This window comes from Labrus bergylta, chromosome 16 (assembly GCF_963930695.1).
Source record: "Labrus bergylta chromosome 16, fLabBer1.1, whole genome shotgun sequence".
Taxonomy (NCBI): Eukaryota; Metazoa; Chordata; class Actinopteri; order Labriformes; family Labridae; genus Labrus; species Labrus bergylta.
Window position 1 is genome coordinate 21,371,517 of NC_089210.1, and position 21,889 is coordinate 21,393,405.

Below are 21,889 nucleotides of genomic sequence, written 5' to 3' on the forward strand. Positions count from 1 at the left end.
TCTTAATGGTTTTAGATATATAAAGTTCCTTAATGGTTTTAGGAACTTTATATATCTTAATGATATATAAAGTTCCTAAAAATATACAATATAACATATATTGTATATTTTTAGGAACTTTATATATACTGTTGCTGATTTCTAACTTAAAATTAGGTTTTAGTTTGTCACCATTAATGCTGTAAGTATATAGTAAACGATATTATTGTTAAGTGATAAAATATTACACTTCTTATATTAGGTGTCCACGTTATTACCACATTTAGAAGTAAAAAGACAAAAACAAATTCGGACCAACGACGACTCGACATGGAAACTCCGAGCATCCAAAGAGCACTTGAATGCACGAACTGATTAATGTGTGTGTGTGTGTGTGTGTGTGTGTGTGCGACGCTGCGTGGGGGTGTATGTTCGCCTGATGTCATTTGGCAGAAGGGGAGGCTGAGCTAACGGTGGGCATAACAATAACGTGAACCGTCCACTCTGTGAAGTTGTCATTTAATTTGTGATTGAAACACCGTGTCTTGAGAGCACAGTGCAACAGAAGAAGAAGAAGAAGAAGAAGAGGAGGAAGAGGAGGGGGAGAAGCTGGCTGACGGACTGAAAGCACCAGATGCTCTTCCAGCGGAGGTGATCGGACTGAGCAGGAGACGGTGATGGGTTCTCGTTTCCCAGACGGTTAGCTAGCTAACGCTGGACCTTTTGTTTAGAAATACGGACTCTGTGTTAGGAGCTTGGTTTGCCCCTCTCTCTCTCTCTCTACCGTCTTCTGTGTGACTCTGTGTCTGAAATGCTAGCGGAGTCGCGGTCTCGTCCGTCGAGCAGCCTTTGGGCCGCAGCTCGGAACACCGAGCCCGAATCTGGGAACTAGCTAGCTAGCTACCCGCTAGCCGCAGCTGTACCCGATGCTGCTGCGGCTGCTGCTGCTGCTGCTGCTAAACGGATCAAGGAGACAACACGAGGGCCCCGGCGCCGAGTGAGCTGTTGTTTACGGTGCTGGACGACAACGGGCTTTTGAGATGTGATGCTTTTGTGTGTCGTTTTTGAGCTTTTTGTAGCTGGAGGCTCTCGCTTGCTTGACGGCGAAGGAGAAGCTAACGTTGCTGCAACATGAACAGCAGAACCACAACAGCGGGATCCTGCTGAAGGGGGCGAGGTTAAACTGATAACAGCCCACCTGGTTGTGTCTCACAACACCCGGGGGGGAGTCGCATTTGGACAGCCACCTTTTCTCCGCGTCATTCCTCCCCTCCGTCTCCAGTTGGCAATATGGATAAACTAACCATCATTTCAGGGTGTCTGTTTCTGGCGGCGGATATCTTTGCAATAGCCAGCATTGCAAACCCAGACTGGATCAACACTGGTGAATCAGCAGGTAAATGAAAACTACTGTTGTGATGTGTGACCTTTTACTTGCAGGATTTCTTGCCCGTGTCCCCACGTCACACGATCAGATAATCTCCACAACAAAGATGTGTTTCATTGTTTGGAGGGTTTCATCTGCACGTCTTTTGTCCTCCAGAGCTGTGTGTTTGATGCTCGCTTCTTATAGACTCTCAGACCCCAGAAAGCATCACTAAGAAGGCAGTAAGAGAGCAATAAGCACCGTGGACCTCTGCTAAGGCTGCTAATCATTATTATTTTCATGGCTGAAAGATGCCCAGTGTAATATCATACACTCCCAATGTGATCATCTGGAAGAAACTTTGAATCTGCTGCATTTGATTGATTTGGTGTCAGGACATTATTACAAACTTTTATGATAATGAGAAAGTGAACAATCAATTGATTTTTTTTTTTTCCTCAAGCCTAAAATGTCACACATTGTTTTGCTCCAGTTGCCTAGACATGAGAAATTGCTACATATTTTGTTTCATATCATTGTCTATATTTTTTGGATAGTTGATCAGGTGTTCGGTCTATAGATATAAGATATAAGACAATGGTTAAAAAGTGCTGATCAAAATCTCCTAAAAGCTCATGATGACATTCTCAAGTGTCTTCTTTTGTCCACAACACGGATACATTCAGTGTATGAAGAAAAGTAAAGTAGCAGAAATGATTAAAGTTCATGGTTGGTCTCAATATTTTGAGGAATAAACCTGTTGGGCCTTCATACACTATTCTTAAGCTGCATCAACTGATGAATATTTCATGAAAATCTGCTTTAGTTGCAGGTATTTCCTGCAGAACAACACATTGATTAAGCATCTGGGCGTTTTTTTGCACTTTAAGTAATTGTGCCGCTGTATTTCACTGGTGACTCGACATTTAAAGTGACCTCTATGTGATCGATGTAATCAACAGTCACTTTCGGAACCAGGTGCTTGTTAGTGGCTTCCCTGCTGGTTTTGAACACGTGCTGCTAGTCCTCCGATTTATTTGTGTCAGCCCTGAAAACACACTCAGGCTATTGATAGACAGCTGCTCCTCTTTGTTCGCTCTGCAGGATGACAGCTTAGTAACTGGGTCAGGGAGGGTCCCTCATCCACCAATACAAATTGAGGCCAGAATAAGCAGTCTGAAATATAGTAATAATAGGATGCATTATGCATATGAAATGAGGCCATTGTCTTCAATTAAAAAGATTTGATTCAGCTGAATAGCAAATAATGCACCTTTTGTATTTGGGTGGGTTTAGATCTAAAATTAGCATGCTACAGCCCCAAAAGTGTACATGTACTTCCTGCCAGGATAAGCACAGCTTCTCTGTACCTGCACGAACAGAAAATTGAAGCTTAGCTATTTTTATACTCCAGTGTTGTGGGTGTTGTTATAGCGTGGGTGTCAGGCAGAGACCGACTTCAAATCTCTGTCCTCACTTCCCCTCACTGTTTCTGCTTTTCCCTTTGATGACCGTGATAAGTACCAAGTAACGTATATCCCCCCCTACTCGCATTTTCTCCCTCATCATTTTTTAGAATACAATACATAATTGTAAAGGATCCATACACTTAGTTAGTTCTCTTGCAAAATAGATTTCCATCTTTTACAGACGGTTTCTTTCTATCTTGGTTTGGCACAAGTTTCAAGGAAGTATTACAGCGACTCAGTCGTTATCCGTACTGAAATGCACAAAACATAATTAAAATGCACACAAAACAGGCAGGTTCTCTGACTTCAAACAAAGATGCTCAGTAAATGTATTATTAAACATTACACCGACACTTAGCATGGGCGACAAGGTCAGCAGCATCTGACATTTGTTGTCCATGTTGAATGAACTACTGCAAGGCAAGGTTGATTTTGTTTGTTTTCTTCCATAAAAGGGTCGTATTATAGGGCTGTAATAAATCAGTGAAGGACACTCCATGACTGATGCAACCCAACAGAGAGTAATGTTGCTGTCACTGTCCAGAAGTCTCAATTTACTGCGTACTTAAACGCAACAAACCTATTCCAAGCTCTCTTTTTAAAACCTTTAAAACGCTGGACAAGTGTTTACTGTACATGTGAGCGTAGCAAAACACACCTTTTAAAAGTTTAATTCTAACCTAATTCTATATATGTTTTTGTGTTGAGTGTGCATTCTTTAGCTTTCTCTTGCTACATTTTCAATCTAGTTAGCTCCTTATAAAACAACGTTATCCATTGTAAGCCGATGTCAGAGTTTACTCATGTATTTGGGCAACAACTCCAGCTTCTCTGTGGCAACCCAAAGGTGGAAGTGTAGAAATGTTCAGTGAATAAAAATAAAGTAAAGTAAATAGATCTATTGGCCCACAACTATAAGCTATTTATTAAATGTTAATATTTACATTTGTTAGTTGTAATATTGTCAACCATGTCCATTCTCTTTTTTTCCCGAACAGCTCATCTGTTAAGGCCTTTCTGTTTGCTTTTAAGGTGGTTGTGATTAATATTTTCGCACTTTAATATTTGTTGTCTGTCACTTTGAACTCTTAGAAGTGAAGCGGCTGATAGTGAGATCTGTATTACAGCTGACATCCGGCTGCGGGGTTTGTACTTGTTTTGAACATATTTCAGAGTCAAACTATTTATTGTGAGGGGTTTGCAATATATCTTCTACTTTTTGTTCTAGAGGCCAGTGAATAATTGTTTGAAGTTATCATCGAATATGAGCCCTTTGAAGAATCCCCTCATTGTGTTACCTCCAATCAGCTGATCTCTGGTTCCCTGCTTTGTTGTCGTCTTATCAGAGGGGTTCGGTGCTCAACACCCTGCCCTTGTTGCAGCTCAGCGTGTTGTCTTTGTACTCCAGAGCGTGGAGAAACAGGCATGTTCCTCAGGGCAGTCAGCAAAGATAAAAGCTAACCGCATGCAGTGGGTGACATTTGCCTCCTGTTTTGGTCAAGTGATTATATCAAAGCTTTTTTCTGAGAGTTAATCAGAACTTTCTTAGGCTTGTGTTCTCCACTGATAATCACTGTTTGTCATACTTCTCCACACTGGAAAAAATCCTTTATGTCAAGATTTTTATACGCAAAAGAATGCTGCGCTTTTGACGACAGAGAAGTTTCAGAGAAGCTGTTACTCAGCACTAAAGACAGAACATGGATCCATGACGCTGTCCTCACTTCAGTGTGATATCCTCGGGCAATAACAGCTGAAGTTGATTTCCTGTGTTGAGCTTCCAGACAAAGCCATCAGTCCTGCAGTGTCAGACTCAAACTGTGATTCTTCACTCCCACTGATACTTGTCACCGCAGTGGATTGCCTCAATACCTTTAAAAACACATCAAAAATGCTTAATCACATCCGGGGAGAGACTGGCTTATCAAGTACCATCTGCTGATTTAAGTAATGAAAATGTGAAAAGTTTGACTTCAACATTTAAAAGGTGCCATTCCTCAGAAAATTGTGTTGGGATAGTTTTTAGCGTCCCTGTCTTTAATTCTACTAACTCTCGCCCCATCAGAAACCCTTTCTCTCTTTAAGTGTCAACAGTGTAAGATTGTATTATCACACTACTTGAGTGTTAACACTTCTCATTCCAACTTAGCATTAGCCTGTGATTCCTTCCCAGAGTGTTTTATTGTATGCGAGGAGCTACTAGAAGAATCAGAAATAAAGGACTGTTGAAGTGAATGTGTGAAAGTAATGACAGGAAGATGTCACACTGTTTTCAAGCAAGCCGTAATTTGAGAAGCTACTAAGTACAATTTGCATTTTTATCATCTTGATTTCATCATCTTATCCTCGTGGTTATAAATAATCTTCACACCCAGACTTTTTCCCTCATGGCAGAATACATTTATTACCTAGAAGTGCATGCAATCCAGTACCACTTATGTGATAATACACAGACACAGTGCACACTGTGAAACACTTTGTTACCTGTGTTGAAAAGCGCTTTACAAATGAAGGGTTATTACATTTGTTTTTCACTTTGTACGAAGAGGCTGCATTAGCAGGTATAGATGCTACTTTATTTATTATTACACAATTTTTTTAGAGCCTTTCCTGAGCTTAAATCTGGACCTCTTGAACAGAGTGTAGCATTATTTATCAGCAAGGAGCATTATCAAGTAGGAAACGATAAAATGTGCAAAATGCATTGAAAGAATAACCTTTTGTTTGGCCATGATAATTGGTGCATTATGTTTTAATATCAAGATAAAACAATTTACAAGAAACCTTAATTTATCAACTTTCAATAAATTCAAAGCTTGATCCAAAGGGTCAAATATATAATATATGGCTCAGAAAAGCTTCTTCAGCTCTAAACTGACTGGTTGAGAAAACTCGCATACTAAAGATCCACAGAGGATTATACTAACTTCTCTCTAGAGTCCATGTAGAACTGAAGAAGCCTTTTGGAGGAGAGGTGAAACGTCTTCAAGACCTTTTGAAACAAACTTCAAATGACCATGACCTAGATGACAGAGCACCTACACAGACATCTTTCAAGACATAATAAATGCAGCAATGCTGGCATTTAACTGAATCAAGTCCAAACACATCAGAGCACGCTGCTATACGCAGACTCTTGGAGCTTGAGTCATATTTGTAAAGTTTATCCACCAATATGGCACAAAATATAAATTGGATACAATTTTTGACATGAAGAAACAAGGATCAAGAGTCCTTTATGAAACATACATTAGCACTCAGCAGTATTTAACTCTCTACCAAAGGGACTTTGAATACTCTGCATTTTAAAAGATGAACGTAGTCTTTTGAAATAGTAAAATGTGTAGTTGGGTGTCCATCTTCATTACAAGTCCTGTTTACCATGCTGTGCCAGCAGCCCAGAGAGTATGATAACCTGTGGGTGCCGTTGTTGTGCATTTAGATTCATTTCTGCAATGGACGTTGGTTCTCAAGGGTTCTCATCAATAACATTGTTATATTGGATTTTATTTTACGAATGAATAGTAGATGAGTAATGTTAGTGACAAGAGATTGGTTTCCTCTTTGGCTTGATCTTTTTGGATGTTTTTTTTGTTTTCAGTGCATGTTACTCATTCCCCTTGAGTCTGTCCACAATGTTTTGTTTTCTAGTTTGGGCCGTGTTCATCAGCTGTATTCCGGTACTTCTGCAATGTTAGTGGGCGCTGTGAAAACCTCTAGCATCAGCGGCAGAATAAGCATTTTTTTTTTGTTGGCTGCATTAGCTCGCCTGCTTGCCGCCCACCACCACAGGTCAGAGGCCCGTTTGACTCATCCCTCCAGAGCTTTCAAACCGCTGCATCCCCTAGGCTCCACTAATGACAACATCATCATGCTGAAGATGAGCAGACACAGACCTCATTTCCTTTCATTTGGGCTGAGGCATGCTGGGGGGAGTGTTTTGATCACACAGAGTGCAGAGCAAACTGCAGGATAACAGGATGTGATGGGGGTGCGGAAGATTTAGCCCCTTTTTTTTGTGCGAGAATAGAGAAAGTTATGAGAACACTTCGCATTTTTATTACCCTCAACTGAACTGTCACATCATGTCCTTTCTCAGTGCAAAGGGACAGATTTGTTAAACCTACAGCTAATTGCTAATTGGACCGTAGCATACTGACTACGTCTTTTCATGGTGCTGGAGGTGTAGCTCGTACTTTTCAGTGGGTTCCCCCTTTTAAAGAAATTGACATTTAGCAAAGAACTAGTTGTATTAGTGCTGTGGCTCAGTCATATGAAAAGATTGACACTACTCTTACTCCTGTATTGTCTTTGAACACAGCTTTTTAGCTTAGCTTAGCATTCAGACTGAAAACAAAGGGAAACGATAAGTCTGGCCATGTCTGAAAGGATCAAAATCTATCTATCAGCACCTCTAAAGATCACTTATTGTGACTGTAAGTAAGTGTACGTAATTTGTTTAAGTTCTTAAGACCCAGAAAGGTAGAAACCAAAATGTAATGTTTTATGGGGGGGCTATTGTTCTTTTCAGGGATCTGTTTGCTTGGAAATCAGCAAAAACTTGAACAACAGAATCCCCCTTTATTCAGTTATCATAAAGATTATTCAAACCATTTATAGATTTAGTTACCTTTGGACAGAGCTAGCAGTTCCTCCCTGTGACCAATCTTTACGCTAAGCTAAACTAAGCTAAGCTAAGCTTGTCGCTGCTGTTTTTAGCAACATAAATAACAGACTGAAATATTGGCGTTACCATTGTTATCAAATTTATCCCAGGTACAAAACAAACTTCCCAAATTGTCAAGGAAGTGTTAAAATTGTTGAAATTATGTATCATTAACAAACAGTTGAGTTTGAATATTAGACAGCCTTTAACCAGAACAGTTTGTGAGTTTGCCTGGTTGTTTTGTTGTTTACCTGAATCTGTGTACCATGGCGTGCCTGCCTGCTGTCGGGCAGGAATTCCACAAAGAGCTCGTGAAACAGCAGGAGGTCGGAGGATCCGGGGGAAATGGTCATAAAGAGGTGCCATTAACTGCAGCTTTCAAACCTTAGCCTCATGTTCTCTTGTTCCCGGCACCATTCCCTCCTGTTCTTTAACTATCTCAAGGTGATGCTTTAGTACTGAGCTGACTTCAGGAAAAATCTTCTGAGTGAGCCTGTGAGCCGTTTAAGGACCATTTCTGTCGCAGGCCATGACCTTAATAGTTTCTTTTCAATGTTATTGCATAAGTGTTCTGCACAGGGAGAAATGAAATGCCACAATAAGATAAAAGTAGAGTACACTCGTGTCTAGTAGTTATTCTTAGTCTGTAATGAAATATGTTCCCTAATGACGGCAGCAATGAGTGTGCGGTCTTAAAGGTTTTTTTTATGTTACTGTCGGTGTAGAGACCTTGATTTCTTCTGTTCATCTACATGTCCAGACTCCCACGGCGCTTGTTATGAACAACTGGCATTGTTTGTGAAGGTTGTTCTTTTAAAAGCAGTGCTTTCACTCTGTGTCATAAAGGGGGGGGGCAGGATTTCCTCTGGACAGCCTGCAGAACCCACCACGCCTCAGCCAAACAAGAGTGCTTTTCTCCCACACGGTTTTCTTTTCTGTTTGGACTCAGATGTATTTTTCATCCAGTATATCCAAAGTGAAAATATACAAAGGTGCAAGCTAGGGCTGGGCAACATCAAGTTTTTTTTCAAAGGATATATAGGCTCAGACAATATCATTTATATCTATATCATCCTTAAAATAACATTATAGGTTTATGGATTTGACTTGAAACGGATATTGTTTTAGTTATTTCTTTGCATGAGAACATCTCGAGATATACCGTGTATCGCCATTCAGCTCAAAAATATACAAATTTGATTTCAGGTCCATATCACTCATCCCTAGTTATAGCAGACAGATTATGAAATACCTGGTTTTAGGTGCCAGACTGAGCAAGTCACATGCTTGACCTTCTGAGATCCATGCTCACATAGTTGTCTCATGCACACGCCGCCCACCTGCGGAGCCACTGCTCAGCCTTTGTGATGTCGCCCACACAGGCTCGCCTTCTCAGAGAACTGCTGGTTTTGTGGTCAGTGTTTACCACGCCATTAAGTATTTCTCTTTCTCAGGTTAAGCTTTTAATATGTGAAAGAATGTTTGTCCTTGTTTTGTGTGAAGCCTTTAAAGTCTATATTTAGATTAATGTGGCGTCTATGTTGAGCTGTCTGACATAGTAGTACAGTTTATTTAAAGCTTTCCTCTTCCTCGTCTGTTTCTGACCTCCGTTGGAGTTTTGGTGTCTTTTCTCTTCATCTATCCCCATTTTGTGCATATTTGTGCACATGCACCCAGCTGCCCACCTTGATGATGTCATTCACGGTCCTGCCAGCTGTTGTGCATTAATTTGCTGTTCAACAGGTTACAGTCGAATGTCGGATAGAAACTAAACTGTGTGAAGATATTTGTTTTTTAAGATTTTGTTTTCTATAATTAAGCACAGCGTTTTTCATGTCAGGCTTCCATGTCTTGACCTGCAGATATTTACACTGAACGTTCAGTCTGAAAACAAGGTTATGTTAAAGAAACACAAAGGAGCTTTCTTTATAGACTCAGGGATGCTTCAGGTGCCCATGTGATAATAAAACAGTTTTAACGCGGTCCAGAAAACTGCAACAGGGTTTGTTTCATTTCAAAGGTGACAGCACAGGAGACAAATGGACACAACTCATGAGAAATATCAAAGTTACAGTTACTTTTCTAATCTTAAAATAAAAAATAAAAACCCCTGCAAAATTCATGTTCAAAATAATTTCCCATACATATTCACCCTTTTGAATTATTATTGCATTTTGTTGGATGTTGCACTTTGTTGCAAATTGAAGGTGAAACCATTTTGCTCTTTTAATCTGCTTGTTGACTCGTCTCTGGATACATTTACAACGATGCATATGCCTTATTAGTATGAAGAAGTGGGGTTTGTTTTTGACGCAGTGTTGTTATTTCTCTGAGCACAGTGAGCCTTTTGGTGTCCTGTTATTGTTTTATGAAAAGTGTAGCATTGTAGTGAAGGAGTTGATCTTAAATAACAAGAAACACCACTACACTAGGGTTGTCATGATACCAGAATTTTCAACTTTGATATGATACTAGTAAAAGTCAAAGGATATTGATACCAGTTTCATAAAGTCATAGACATCCAATATCGGAAACTACTTTCTTTTCAATGATCAAAAATGACATGAAAACTGCTGCACACTGTTTCATTTGCACAAATAAGAAAGAGTAATGTGACTGCCTACATCAGCTATATATTTCATAAAGTTCAGTAAGCTGGATTTTTGTCTCGGCTTTGACAGCAGCCTTGATGCATGTGGAGGAGGATGTAGATGACATACAGTATAGAAATGATCCAAAAGAAGGTGGTTCTTAATGGCAAAGAACCTTTAGCAAGCTTTTTAAACAAAAAGGGCAGATTTCTATGTAACAGAAAAGGTCGCCCCTCAGTCGATGCATGTGGACTTTGGATGTACCTGAGCACATCTCTATCAATCTTCTGTGGGTGTGGGATTCTCTTCAGATGGTGTGTGGGGAGTGCCATTTATCTGCATACATTTTTTTAAAACAGGTTTTCTTTTGTGTGATTAATTTATTGAAATGAATGTGTTTATCTGAATTTTTTTTTAGCTTGTGCGGTTTACACTGCTTTCGATCTTTAAAATAACAGGACTGTATCGTATAAAACACCATAACCTGATGATAACCTTACTCTGCACATCAGCCAAGTGTGCACTATTAAGAGCCCTCATGCCTTCACCCCCTCTTATTTTTCAAATGAACACCTTTATCCTCCATAGCGTGCCTTTCTTTTGTCCGAGACCTCTGATCAGCAGAGCTTTGAGTGATCTGTTTGCTGTTCTGCTTACTCAGGTAGAAAGTCCCCTGGAGGACGCGCTCTAATTGAATGGCGTCCCTCCAGAGCTGCTGCACCAACGGAGCATGTTCCTGCTCTGAGTGCTGGCCTTCACACTCTGGCGCTAGCAGAGCTCCTCTCATGACTCAGAGTGAGGCATTAATCCATTAGTGCTCCTCTCTGATGAGGGCTGGATTGGAATACTACAAAGTCAAGTCATGTTGGGTTGTACAGTATGTGCATACAGAGACGTCCGCATATTGAACCAAGACTGCAGATAGAGGACAGGGATCATTCATACTTGCGTATGGAAGGCTTAGACATACATGCATAGAGATACTGAGCCTCAAACACTCCTGAAGATTTGCCTAATTTAATTTCAGCTTTTAACAGACTGTGTGTCTGTGTTGCTTGCCATACCTGCGTGGGATGGATGCAGTAATTGGCAGGATTGATTTAGTCTTCATTCTCCGTCCTTCAGTTTGAAGGTGCAAAAAAAAAATCTTTTCCAACTTAATTGGGCCCACCAGTGGGGAGCGAGCAACTCCGAAGCTCCTCGCCAGCACTCTGAACTGGTGACAAATTAGAAAAACCTCTCTTCTTTTTTGTCCTTTACCTTTTCCTTTTTCACTCTCGTTAAGCTTCTCTTCCCCATCCTTGCAACTTTTCGGGGATTGAAACACCAATTTGTCACCACTTTAGTAGACTTTTGTTTTTTCTTATTTAGTTTTTCCTCATTTTACGCAAACTCTAGGCATATTGGCACTCTTGAAGATGTAGTCCTCAGGGTTGTCACGATACCGGATTCTGAAACTCTGATGAATTCTAGTAAAACTCAAACGATATTGGTACCCGTTTCAATTCCTAGGCAGCAAAAAAACAAAGTCCTAGTCATCCAATAATTTTTAATTCCTTGTTTTTAATTAAGGTACTTAAAATTAAGGCAAATTGTGAAGATCTCTTAACTGCACAAATATGTTGCTCTGTCTTTTTCTCTTTTTTTTAAAACCTCTGGTGGTCTTTTTTTTTTTTTTTTTAAAGCTTTGGTATTATTCAGTACTCTCAATCATGAAAATAATGGAGATTGTAATGTTTAAAACCCTTGAAAACATAAGGAGTTCATGAAATTGGGATCCCTGCTCAAATATTGGCTCCTATTTTGGCCAGAACAGATACCGTATACTACAGTATTTTGTGTAGATATCTGACTTTGAGCGTCTCTTTCAGGTGCCCTCACAGTCGGTCTAGTCCGGCAATGCCAGACCATCCACGGACGAGACCGGACCTGTATTCCTCCGCGGCTGCCCCCGGAGTGGGTCACCACACTCTTCTTCATCATCATGGGCATCATCTCCCTCACGGTCACCTGTGGACTGCTGGTGGCGTCGCACTGGCGCAGAGAAGCCACCAAATACGCCCGCTGGATCGCCTTCACAGGCAGTGAGTGAAAAACACGAGGACTGAAATATTTCTCCCTCTTTCCAGCACATCCTTTTCTGTCTCACTGAATCTGTCCTGAAATAACCTTCAGCAAATCATTCTTGCCACATTAGTTTCTTTTTTTTTTTTTTTTTTTAACATCATCCCTTTAGGGCAAAATAATAAAAGGATAAGACGGGAGTTTGGATCGGTGTGAAAAATTGGTCTTAGCCCAGTTATGCGCTGCTAATTTAGATGAGTAGATAAAGTGTGACACAAATCCTCCGGGGCTATACACAGGACCTTTTTGTGTGTTTGTGTTTCGTGAGTGACGTGAAAAACCTGTGGGTGTTTGTGTGTGTGTGTGCGGTTGGTTGCATAAATTTGCACAAATATGAATGTTGTTTTTGCCCGCTACACGACGACGACTCTTGCTCCCTGAAGCTGATTTGTTGAGTAATTCAGCTCCTTTGGTACGTGAGTGGGCGGCTTATGTTGTAGTGCATTTCTGTGGTGTTGTTGCTGCCTCTTTACCTTGAATATCACATCTCTTTGTTTTTATTTTTAATTCCTGATTTCTGTGCAGATGCACTCCAAGCAGTTTACATCAACTCAGCATCCCTCTCCTGCTCTGTGGCAGGGCTGCTTTCTGGGAGGGCTGCGTGGGAGGGTGGAGTTATGATCGAGAATCAGACAGCCTGAAGCACACGTTTACAGAATGATCTGTGTGATTAGCCGTAAATTAAGCCTACACGGTGCCTTACTTGGTACATTCACCTCCTCCAGATTTTGAACACTGCACTTCCTATGATTAGGTTTTTGTATCTCTTCCTAATCACTTGTGAATACCCTCTGAATCACCACCTTACTGAAACCCGAAGCCCCTCCACAAACTCTGCTGCTAAATTGGAAGGCACCGAGTCATTGTTTAACGAGCTCGCTCAAAGGAAAGTGATGCGGTTCCCGTGGCAACAGTGGGAAATTGTCAGCCTTGTCCCACTGCTAAGCTTCTCTTGGCCATATTAGACATGAGGTATATTATTGGAACATATTTTTATTTTGGTTTTTAATATGATTTCATTCTTGATGATGATTATTGCTTTAAATGAGGTAATAAGGCGATGGAGGAGGGGGCAGCCTTTCAATTCTCGTTTTATAGGTAAGAGGCAGAAGAATGTGAGAAGAGAAAAGATAGCACATCAGTTTGTATAGTTTAAGAAACGGCATTGAATGACACTTTAGTGATCCTGAGATCCTCAAGTATCTCAAGAAGCGGTTTGAAGTAAAGGCCAGGTATTAAAGATTCTACGCGTGAGCTTTTTATTCCTTCGGATGTTTCTGAACTTTCCTTTACGCTCTGATGGCGAAACACCTCTCTGCTTTCAGCCGAGCTGAGGGAGAGGGTGAGAGGTTAAGTGAGGAAACGGGCGGGGGCTTTAGAAGAGACGAGTAAACAAGGCGGGCTGAGTGAATAATCATGTTTGTAGAGGTCAAGAGCAAAAATGTGGATGCCAAAGTAAAGACACAAGTGGTAGTGCCGAAATAAAGTGAAGTTGGTTTGTAGGAAGAGCGGGATGATTCACTCCCGGGGGGGGCGGGCAGTCTGTAGCATAACTGGGTTCACCTCACCGGCACCTGAAAGGAAAGCTTTGTATGACCTGCACAGACCCACCTCTGTACACACACACACACACACACACACACACACACACACACACACACACACACACACACACACACACACACACACACACACACACACACACACACACACACACACACAGAGCTCAGCAGTGCTTCTCTAAGGTATGCTGGTCACCTGTGGGTGTGGATCTAGAGTCGGAATGATCATAAATATAACTGTACCATTAATAGACTGAAACTGAACATAACACAAACATCAACACAATTCTGTTGTGTGTAAAATGTCCGCTCCTTCTCCAGGTAGTGATAACAGCCCCTAAAGACTGTAATGTTGGTACAGAAATAGTCTCTGCTAAAGTGGGACCTTAACAAACATGCACTTGAATTTATTCTAGCAAAAATGTATTCTTCGGTTGCTCCTTAAAGGTTGTAGCAGATCTTTTCTAAGATAAGGTTGTATAAGGTAACTGAGGCCCTCTCACTCACGCACATGTACATTACGAGGCTGCATACCAGAATGAAAATGTTCAGATAAACAAGACTAAACCCTGCATGGCCCCAAAGTGTGAGTGTACAGTAGCTGCTTTTTATAGCCTCTTTTTCCACTCTCAACTATTTTATTGATGTTGCCAATAAGCCAAAAAATACAGATTTGTTTTGATATAAGAAAAAAAAAACAGATGGATTAGATGTCTTCCTGCACGCTCTACACATGGCTCACCCTTCCTTGAGTCTGACACAGACAATCTTCTGCTTTGTTCAACGTGTGGAAGGGCAACACCTTAAAAGACCTGATCCAGATCTGATTCTTTGGACATTGGTTGATATGTTATAAACTTACCTAAGTGTTTTTCATTCAGTTGGTGGCGAGTGGCCTGCTTAAGTTTGGAGAAGCAGGAAGGTCACAGGCATAATAACTTTGTATTATTCTTTGATTTATTATTTTTGTTGTTTCATCTACAAAAGCCACTAATCATTTTTGCTTTGTTCGGTCACATTTTTGAGTTGCTTGTCTTTTCTGACCAGGAGCCCTAAGTGAGGTAAAATCTTACATACAACAATAACCTTAGATAAAAAGAAGCAGTAACTCCTCACATTTGAGAAGCTGAACCAGGGAACATTCGCCCCTTCTTATGAAGAAGACAAACAATTATTTGACTTGGTGAATAGTTGCAGTAATTGATAATATCGACTCGTCGTTGCGGTCCTTTTATGTAAATACAAAGGATATTGCTGAACTGTACAGCAGTTACTTTAAGTTATTAGTCTCCCCAGCAGCAGGTGAGCAGGGCAGCGTATGTCATCAGTTTGGGCACTTAAGAGAAGCAGCGGACCGCGAGCTGCACTTCAATTACCTCACTGGTGAAGCTTGCAGGAATAATGCTGAGGAATGTCTTTCTGCCTCCTTATTAGCTTACCGTTCTCTGCATCCTTTTTTGCAGCCACACACCCCCTCAGAGATAAACAGGAAAATGTGATGTCTGTCATTTTGTCTGCTCATTACTCTGTGTGTGCTTCGTGATGCAGGTTTGCCTGACATTTCATTTATGCTCAGCAGTAGACGCCTGGCTGTGTGAAGTCGGCACAACATGCATCTGACTGTTTACGAACACCTCCCGTTCTGATTGATGTGATAGCCCTCATCTCAGACTGTGCCGGGGTTTTGTCTTTTTACAATAAGTACAGCACGCAGTGCAGGAATCTTATCATACTTATGTCTAAAGTTTAATGAGGATGTTGTGGAAAATGTTGCAAATGAAGGTGGTCATACTAGATGTGTTTTTATATGATTCTGGCATCGAATAGGTTAAAACTGTAAAACTTGGATTGGCCAGGCATTTACTTTGTGACTTAAGCTACAAACAAAGATCTGTTTGTTCTTTTCATCCAGCATCAGCTTCTCACAGAGGATTTTATCCACATCATCCAGCCCTTTGTTAAATATTTAAGCCACAAAATGTCTTTAAATCCCATTACGCTACTACAGACTCCTCAAGCCGCATAAATAACCAAACTATTTAAGGGAACATCAGTACGGTTTTTGAGACCAGCAGAAGGCATCCCTCAGGCGCTGAGCAGCTCTGAAAATATGCAGGTTGGAATGAAAAAGTGGGAGCTAAAAATGGTTTCCCATGCTGTCACCAAGGGGATTAAACACTGTTGAGGTAACTATGATAATTTAACACGGTGTCTGTTAACTCTAAAGAGCACATTTATCCACATGTAATGTCCTACTAAAGACGATCTGAATCAGTCCAGGAAGAAATGCTGGTTGAAAACATCTCACTGTGCTCTTTGAAACGAGTTATTTTGTACATGAAGCTTTTTCCACAGATCCTGCACAGTCATTGATCTGTGCTCGAGTCTCACAGTTTGCTTCAGTGTTAAACATCACTGTGGACCGATACTTTAGTTTGAACATCTTCAAATGATAAAGAAGAGGAAAAGGCCCTCTCATTAGTGACGGCTTACGTCTACTGCTTACACAGTGAATTAAGGTTATGATGTCAGGACACACACTGTGCACAACATCAAAACAAATTCTTACATTATTTGTCCTGCTTGTATAAGAAAATGTAAAAAGGCCAATGAAAAATTGTGTTGAAGGTGAAGTGCATGGTTGAATAGAAACGCCTGTGTCACTGGAGAGAGCCGAGAAAGTTGTGGTTTAAAAGAAATGAACTCGGAGACCTCTGCCGCCTCTTCACTCTTCTTGAGGCTAAGAGCTAAACGCTACATCTGCATCATTTATTAGCCAAACATGCCTGAAGCGTTTGAGAAACTTGACCTATGTAGTAGAGGTCAATTACTTTGTGGGGAGTGATTTGACAAAGAAGAATTCACAAAATAATTGTCCGCTGTATCAAGAGTGTTTTCAAACTGTCAAGTGCTAAGTGTGAAAACCTGGCAGTGAGGTTTGAAGTGTCTTGTTTTGCCAATCCAGCAGTCAAACTTATGTCTTTAAGTTTCCTGTTAAAAAATGACAAAAAAGGAGATCTATTTTAGTTGTCATTTTTACTTGGAATTTCTTTTTTAACTTTGAATTCCTTGTGAAATAGTCAGTCAAGACTCATTTCCTGCCCATTGTATTATTGGTTGATTGTGAAACCTATTGGAATTTAAAAAAGCATAACCTCAGATTGATGATTTCTTTTTCCAGACATTTGTCACTGCAACCTCCTCTGCTTGAGCTCAACACAGATTAACATGATCAATATGAAAGTACATGCATGCAGATTTAGTTTCAATAAATGCTTCTCCACGAGCCATAAATACGCTCTTTCTTGCGCTTCGTGCTTATTAACACGCTTTAAAGTTTCTCTACAGGCTTAAAGAAGCAGATTAGTTATCAGATTTCAAGCTTTCTATCCAGCTCTATGCAGCTGTGTTTCCTCGCTTCAAGGAAGTCCAATCCTGAAATAGAATTTTCCATCATTACAGACGAGACAAACATTTGGAGATGGGGTGTTGGAGAATGCCATGTTTGCTGATGATGATGTAGTTTTCTATAGCTGCAACTAGATGTTGGATAAGTGCCTGTCCATGATGTAAATGTTCTTTTAGTGAACAGAGTGTGACATATTATTGTGCATCTAAGTTATATTTGAAGATTTAGGTAAAAAGGAAGAGAAAGGTTAAATCCAGTATTTTCTTGTGTGTGTTATATTTTGTCTGGTTTGTATTTTTCTGTCTGAGTGTACAGTAAAGTATAAAGAGTATTTTGGGACCTTATTTGGCAGACGAACCTCGGATTAATAATACAGCTGCAACAATGTTCTGTGCGAGCTAGTGTGTTTTTATTGTGTCTGTGCTCTCTAAAAACGTACTGTGCTCCTTCTGTGTTCACATTCAAACTTACTACTGCCCTCAGCTGGCCCACAGAGGTCAAGGCTGATCAGAAATTGTGGTCATTAGAGGCTGCTAAAAAAAAACCCAGAAATAATTGAATCTGTTTTCTAGTTATGAGCCTGTTTAAAAACTGTTTTTATTCCCAGAAGTCAAGGTTAGCTTTCTATACAGAATATATACAACTTCAGAGAATGATCTAGTTGTCATGAAATCATCTGTTTGGTATCCCAGATTTCATCTTTAGATGCTGCAGTGTGATAGATGTTTAAGAGTCTCACGGTTTAAAAGTATCCACAATGACTTATGAGACTCCTCATTTGTCTCTTTTCAGATAATGACTTTTCTTTTTTGTGTGAAAATGAGAAACGAGTCTGTCATTTCTGTCGTCTGCAAGAACAAAATGATCAACTGCCAGACGTTGGTTTTGCTGAGACTCTCAGATTATTTCAGCTTTGACTCTGACATTTACATTAGTCACAATAATGTATAAGTTCTGACATTTAATCTTATACTGTGGAAACCTTAAAGTGACATAAATGCCTCTCAAGCTGTTCAGGGTGAACACCATGAGTCTGCTGTGTGTGATTCCTCTTTAATCAAACAAACATGCCTCCTGTTGACAGGTAGCTTTTTGATGCTTTCTGCCGTTTTCGGCAGGTGCAATAAGGAAAAAAGGCCCTGAGGCTGGGAACTTGGCTAGTTGCTCTGTGTTCATATCACCAAAATTTCAAACATGCAAGAAAATCGCCTTACTGGTCAAGAGCAGCTGATCTACCCTGATTGGCCCTCATGGCCACCTGAAAACTGCACGCAACGTGGGGCTGAAAATCGCTCCGATTTCAAAATCAGTTGTATGACTGAACCTTATTTTGCACATTGTATTTGTCACTTGTATCAAAAGAATTAAAATGCGTAGATTAATTTTGTCTTAATTCAAAATGTGTCTCACACATAGGATTCAGATCATCAAAAGCACGAGAGAATAATTGTTAGTGTGCACAGAATGGTAGAATCATGTGTAAATGAGCATTAAACTAAAATGATCTCTCTGGCTCTCTTCTTGCAGTGATCCTGTTCTGCATGGCGGCGCTCATCTTCCCCATAGGCTTCTATATCAACGAGGTGGGAGGCCAGCCGTACAAACTGCCCAACAACACAGTGGTCGGCTCCTCGTACGTGCTGTTCGTCCTCTCCATCTTCTTCACCATAGTGGGACTTCTGTTTGCAGGCAAAGTTTGCCTCCCGGGTTGAGGACATGACAATGCCCGCCTCTGGACCGACACAGGAGGCTCTGAAAGTTCTATGGGATTTACTAAAAAGAAAAAACACACAATGACTGAAAAATCAAAGACAACTAACTCTGCCCAGAAGGCCAAACAGGGATGTCTTGGATTAAGTGTCATGGGACCGCAGCACCTCGGAGGACCTAACGACTATAAATGATAAAGAACAAACGAGCACTAACGAGGGGGCGTGGGCACAGAGGGGAGGAGGAGTGTGAGAGGGGGCAGCAGATGCCGATGCAGCACCCTGCCTCTGCTGATTTAAAATATGGCCGTTTCTCTGTTGTTGATCTGTTGGAAAAGGGTGCTTTGTGTGCCGCTGTCATGGCAACTGCGGCCACAATGCTGGCACACATTTCTTGAGGACCACTACAGCCACTTCTCAACTAAACCCCACACCCACCCACTCGCTGCCCTCAGCACACATCTGTGCCGTCACAGCCGCTCCTGTCGCTATTTTTGGCTCCTCTTAGCTATTTCAGTTGTGTGTTTTTCTGTTGTTGTACATTTTTGTTTACTTTTTTGTTTTTTTCTTCTTCCTCTGCCCCCTGCCGTAATTTCACTGAAGTAGCTTGAGTGTTACTGAGGTTCACTGAACTCGATCCTTGAAGGGGAACTCGGGGAGGGGGGGGGGGGGGGGGGGGGGGGGGTTCTGCCAGCTTGGCTTCAGAGCAGGATTTATTCACACTTGTCACTTCACGAGGCTTCAGGTGTGGGTCTGTCGAGAGCAGCTGTGGGACCAGCTGTCTGGGCTGCTGTGGACCAGAGGAAGGTGCAGCAGGTGTGCTGCATCTTTATCTCCAACCAGGTGCTGCTGGGGAGCAGGTAGCAGCAAGGGGAAGGGGGCCTCCCTGTGCAGCCAAACAGGAGGTACTATAAAGGAGAATGCCACTCAATGTTAGACCTTGCATTATGTTATTTAAAGCAGAAATTAGCGTGTAGACAGCTATTTTACTAAGCTAAAGCCATGACACTGATGCACATCCTTTGCCAATAACTATAAAACTGTGAATCTAGAGAATAATCATCTGAACGTAAACACACCTCTTGTATTTGTAGTAATGCTCTCTAAGTATAACCACAGGCAGAGAGGCCTTTCATGGTATTTTTCAAAGGTATACATCACTGTGGTGTTACATTTCACTCAGTATCTCTAATTATAGCGGACAGTATTACATTTTATACGCAAAAAATAACGTTACCTAAGGTGTGAAAATAACATTTGCGAATGCTGGATATTGGTGGTATTCTCCTTTAATGTTGGGCAGAAAAGCAAAGAGCCAGGAGGAAGCAATTTTTGTCTTGTTTTGTAGACACAGTCAAGGCAACCAGGACTGCAGGTCCGGTCCATGCATGGGGCTGTGCCTCAGTGTGCTGCCCGTGAGGCCGTGATTGTCAAACGCACACTCACACACTTTACCAGCCATCAGACACACACACACACACTGTACTGTATAAATCCAGATATTAGGGCTTTGACTTACCATTATTTTCATTGTCATTGCTGTTATTTTAGCTAATATCTTTCTCATTACACACAGAAAACTTGGTCAATTGGCTTATTTTGAAACAATACTTTTGGCTTACCTTTTTTTCATCTGCCCACAAGTTATTGGTGGTGTCTAAAGTTATGTCAGGCTTGAGGCATGCCTGTGCGCTGTTAGTTTTGAAACTACATCTCCCATGTTTCAGGGATATAAAGGATACTGTTTCCACAGACTTTGAAAGCTCTGTTGGCTGTTCGGACTGTTTTCTAAGAAGTGGTCGTTTCCTCCAGGTCTAAAAAGTGAGGCAGCTGTGGGAGTGCCTTGAACCTGCATTCTGTCTGATGGCCAACATGGCCAACATTTCAATCAGGTATGATAGTAATGTTGTATTTTATGTCATCTCAGTGAGAGAATATAGACTATAGAGCAGAAGATGCTGTAAGCTCTGGCTATGCCGTGATTTAAAAGATGCTTTCTCAGCATTTCGTCATTAAGATAGACGTGTAGGAACGACTCTGCACCCTGTTTAGATGTGGTCACTTCTGCTCCAATTAAAACAAAAATCTCCAATGTGTCAAATATGGACTCTTCAAAACAGAAGTCCAGTCCAATTAATAAAGTCAGGATGCTCAAGCACTTCTTATACACAGTCCATGTGTTCTTAATCTGTCGGTTACACCTTTACAACTCTGTCCCAGTTTTGTTTTAATTTATTTATTCACATTTCATAAATTGGAAACATTCAAAGAATCCTAAAATAGCTGCTAGTAGCTCTTATTGCAATTTAGCCACAGAGTTAAAGATGAACAGCTATCACTATTGATGATAAGATACTGATCAAAAACTTCAATATGCATTTATTATCAGGCCAGTACTGTAGTGGAGAAGATAGATCTGAAGTCCACACATTTACAGTCATCTCTCAACTTATCAGTGGTCACAAGACCATTTCAGAGCTCAGACATTTATTTTAAGTATCATAGAAAGAATACCTGCTGATTCTTATCTCTTGTGTGTGTGTTTGTGTGTGGAACCAATCACGGAGTTCATCGCTTGAGTCTTAAGAGTTTTGTTTTGTATCTCTTGTTTCCTGCTCGGCTTTTTTTACTCTCTGCCCGATGATGTAAACTGCTACCTTTACACTCTGCAGTGCCCTGTCTTGGTTGGTTTGAGTATTGTGCCATGAGCTGTTTTTGTTTAATAATGTACAGACACAAAAAGGCAGGATCTCTGTATTAGAAAGCACTGTGCATTCAACAGAATAGGTAACAGAACTAGAAGCACCACAAATGTATAAAAAAAGAGAACTTCTTACCTCATTGTTTTTTTGTTTCAGCTATTATTTTCTAATGGTGGCAAATGTGTGCCCTCTAATTTGTCTCTTGCCTTGATCGGATGTCTTCACATAAAGCCTATGATCATAGGAAATTATTTATCACTGAATAAAACGAGGAAAAAGTGGGTGTGTGACTCTTAACACCGTCTACATGAT

The 21,889-nt window shown here is 40.8% G+C and overlaps 1 protein-coding gene across 1 annotated transcript; it reads left to right on the forward strand.

Moving 5' to 3' along the window:
- The first annotated feature begins 396 nt into the window (after positions 1-396).
- On the forward strand, positions 397-19,547 carry mosmoa (modulator of smoothened a). The gene is made up of 3 exons (XM_020636300.3): positions 397-1,375; positions 11,943-12,155; positions 18,694-19,547. The coding sequence occupies exons 1-3, from the start codon at positions 1,270-1,272 to the stop codon at positions 18,876-18,878; spliced, it is 504 nt and encodes a 167-aa protein (XP_020491956.1). The 5' UTR covers positions 397-1,269; the 3' UTR covers positions 18,879-19,547.
- Positions 19,548-21,889: the final 2,342 nt, after the last annotated feature.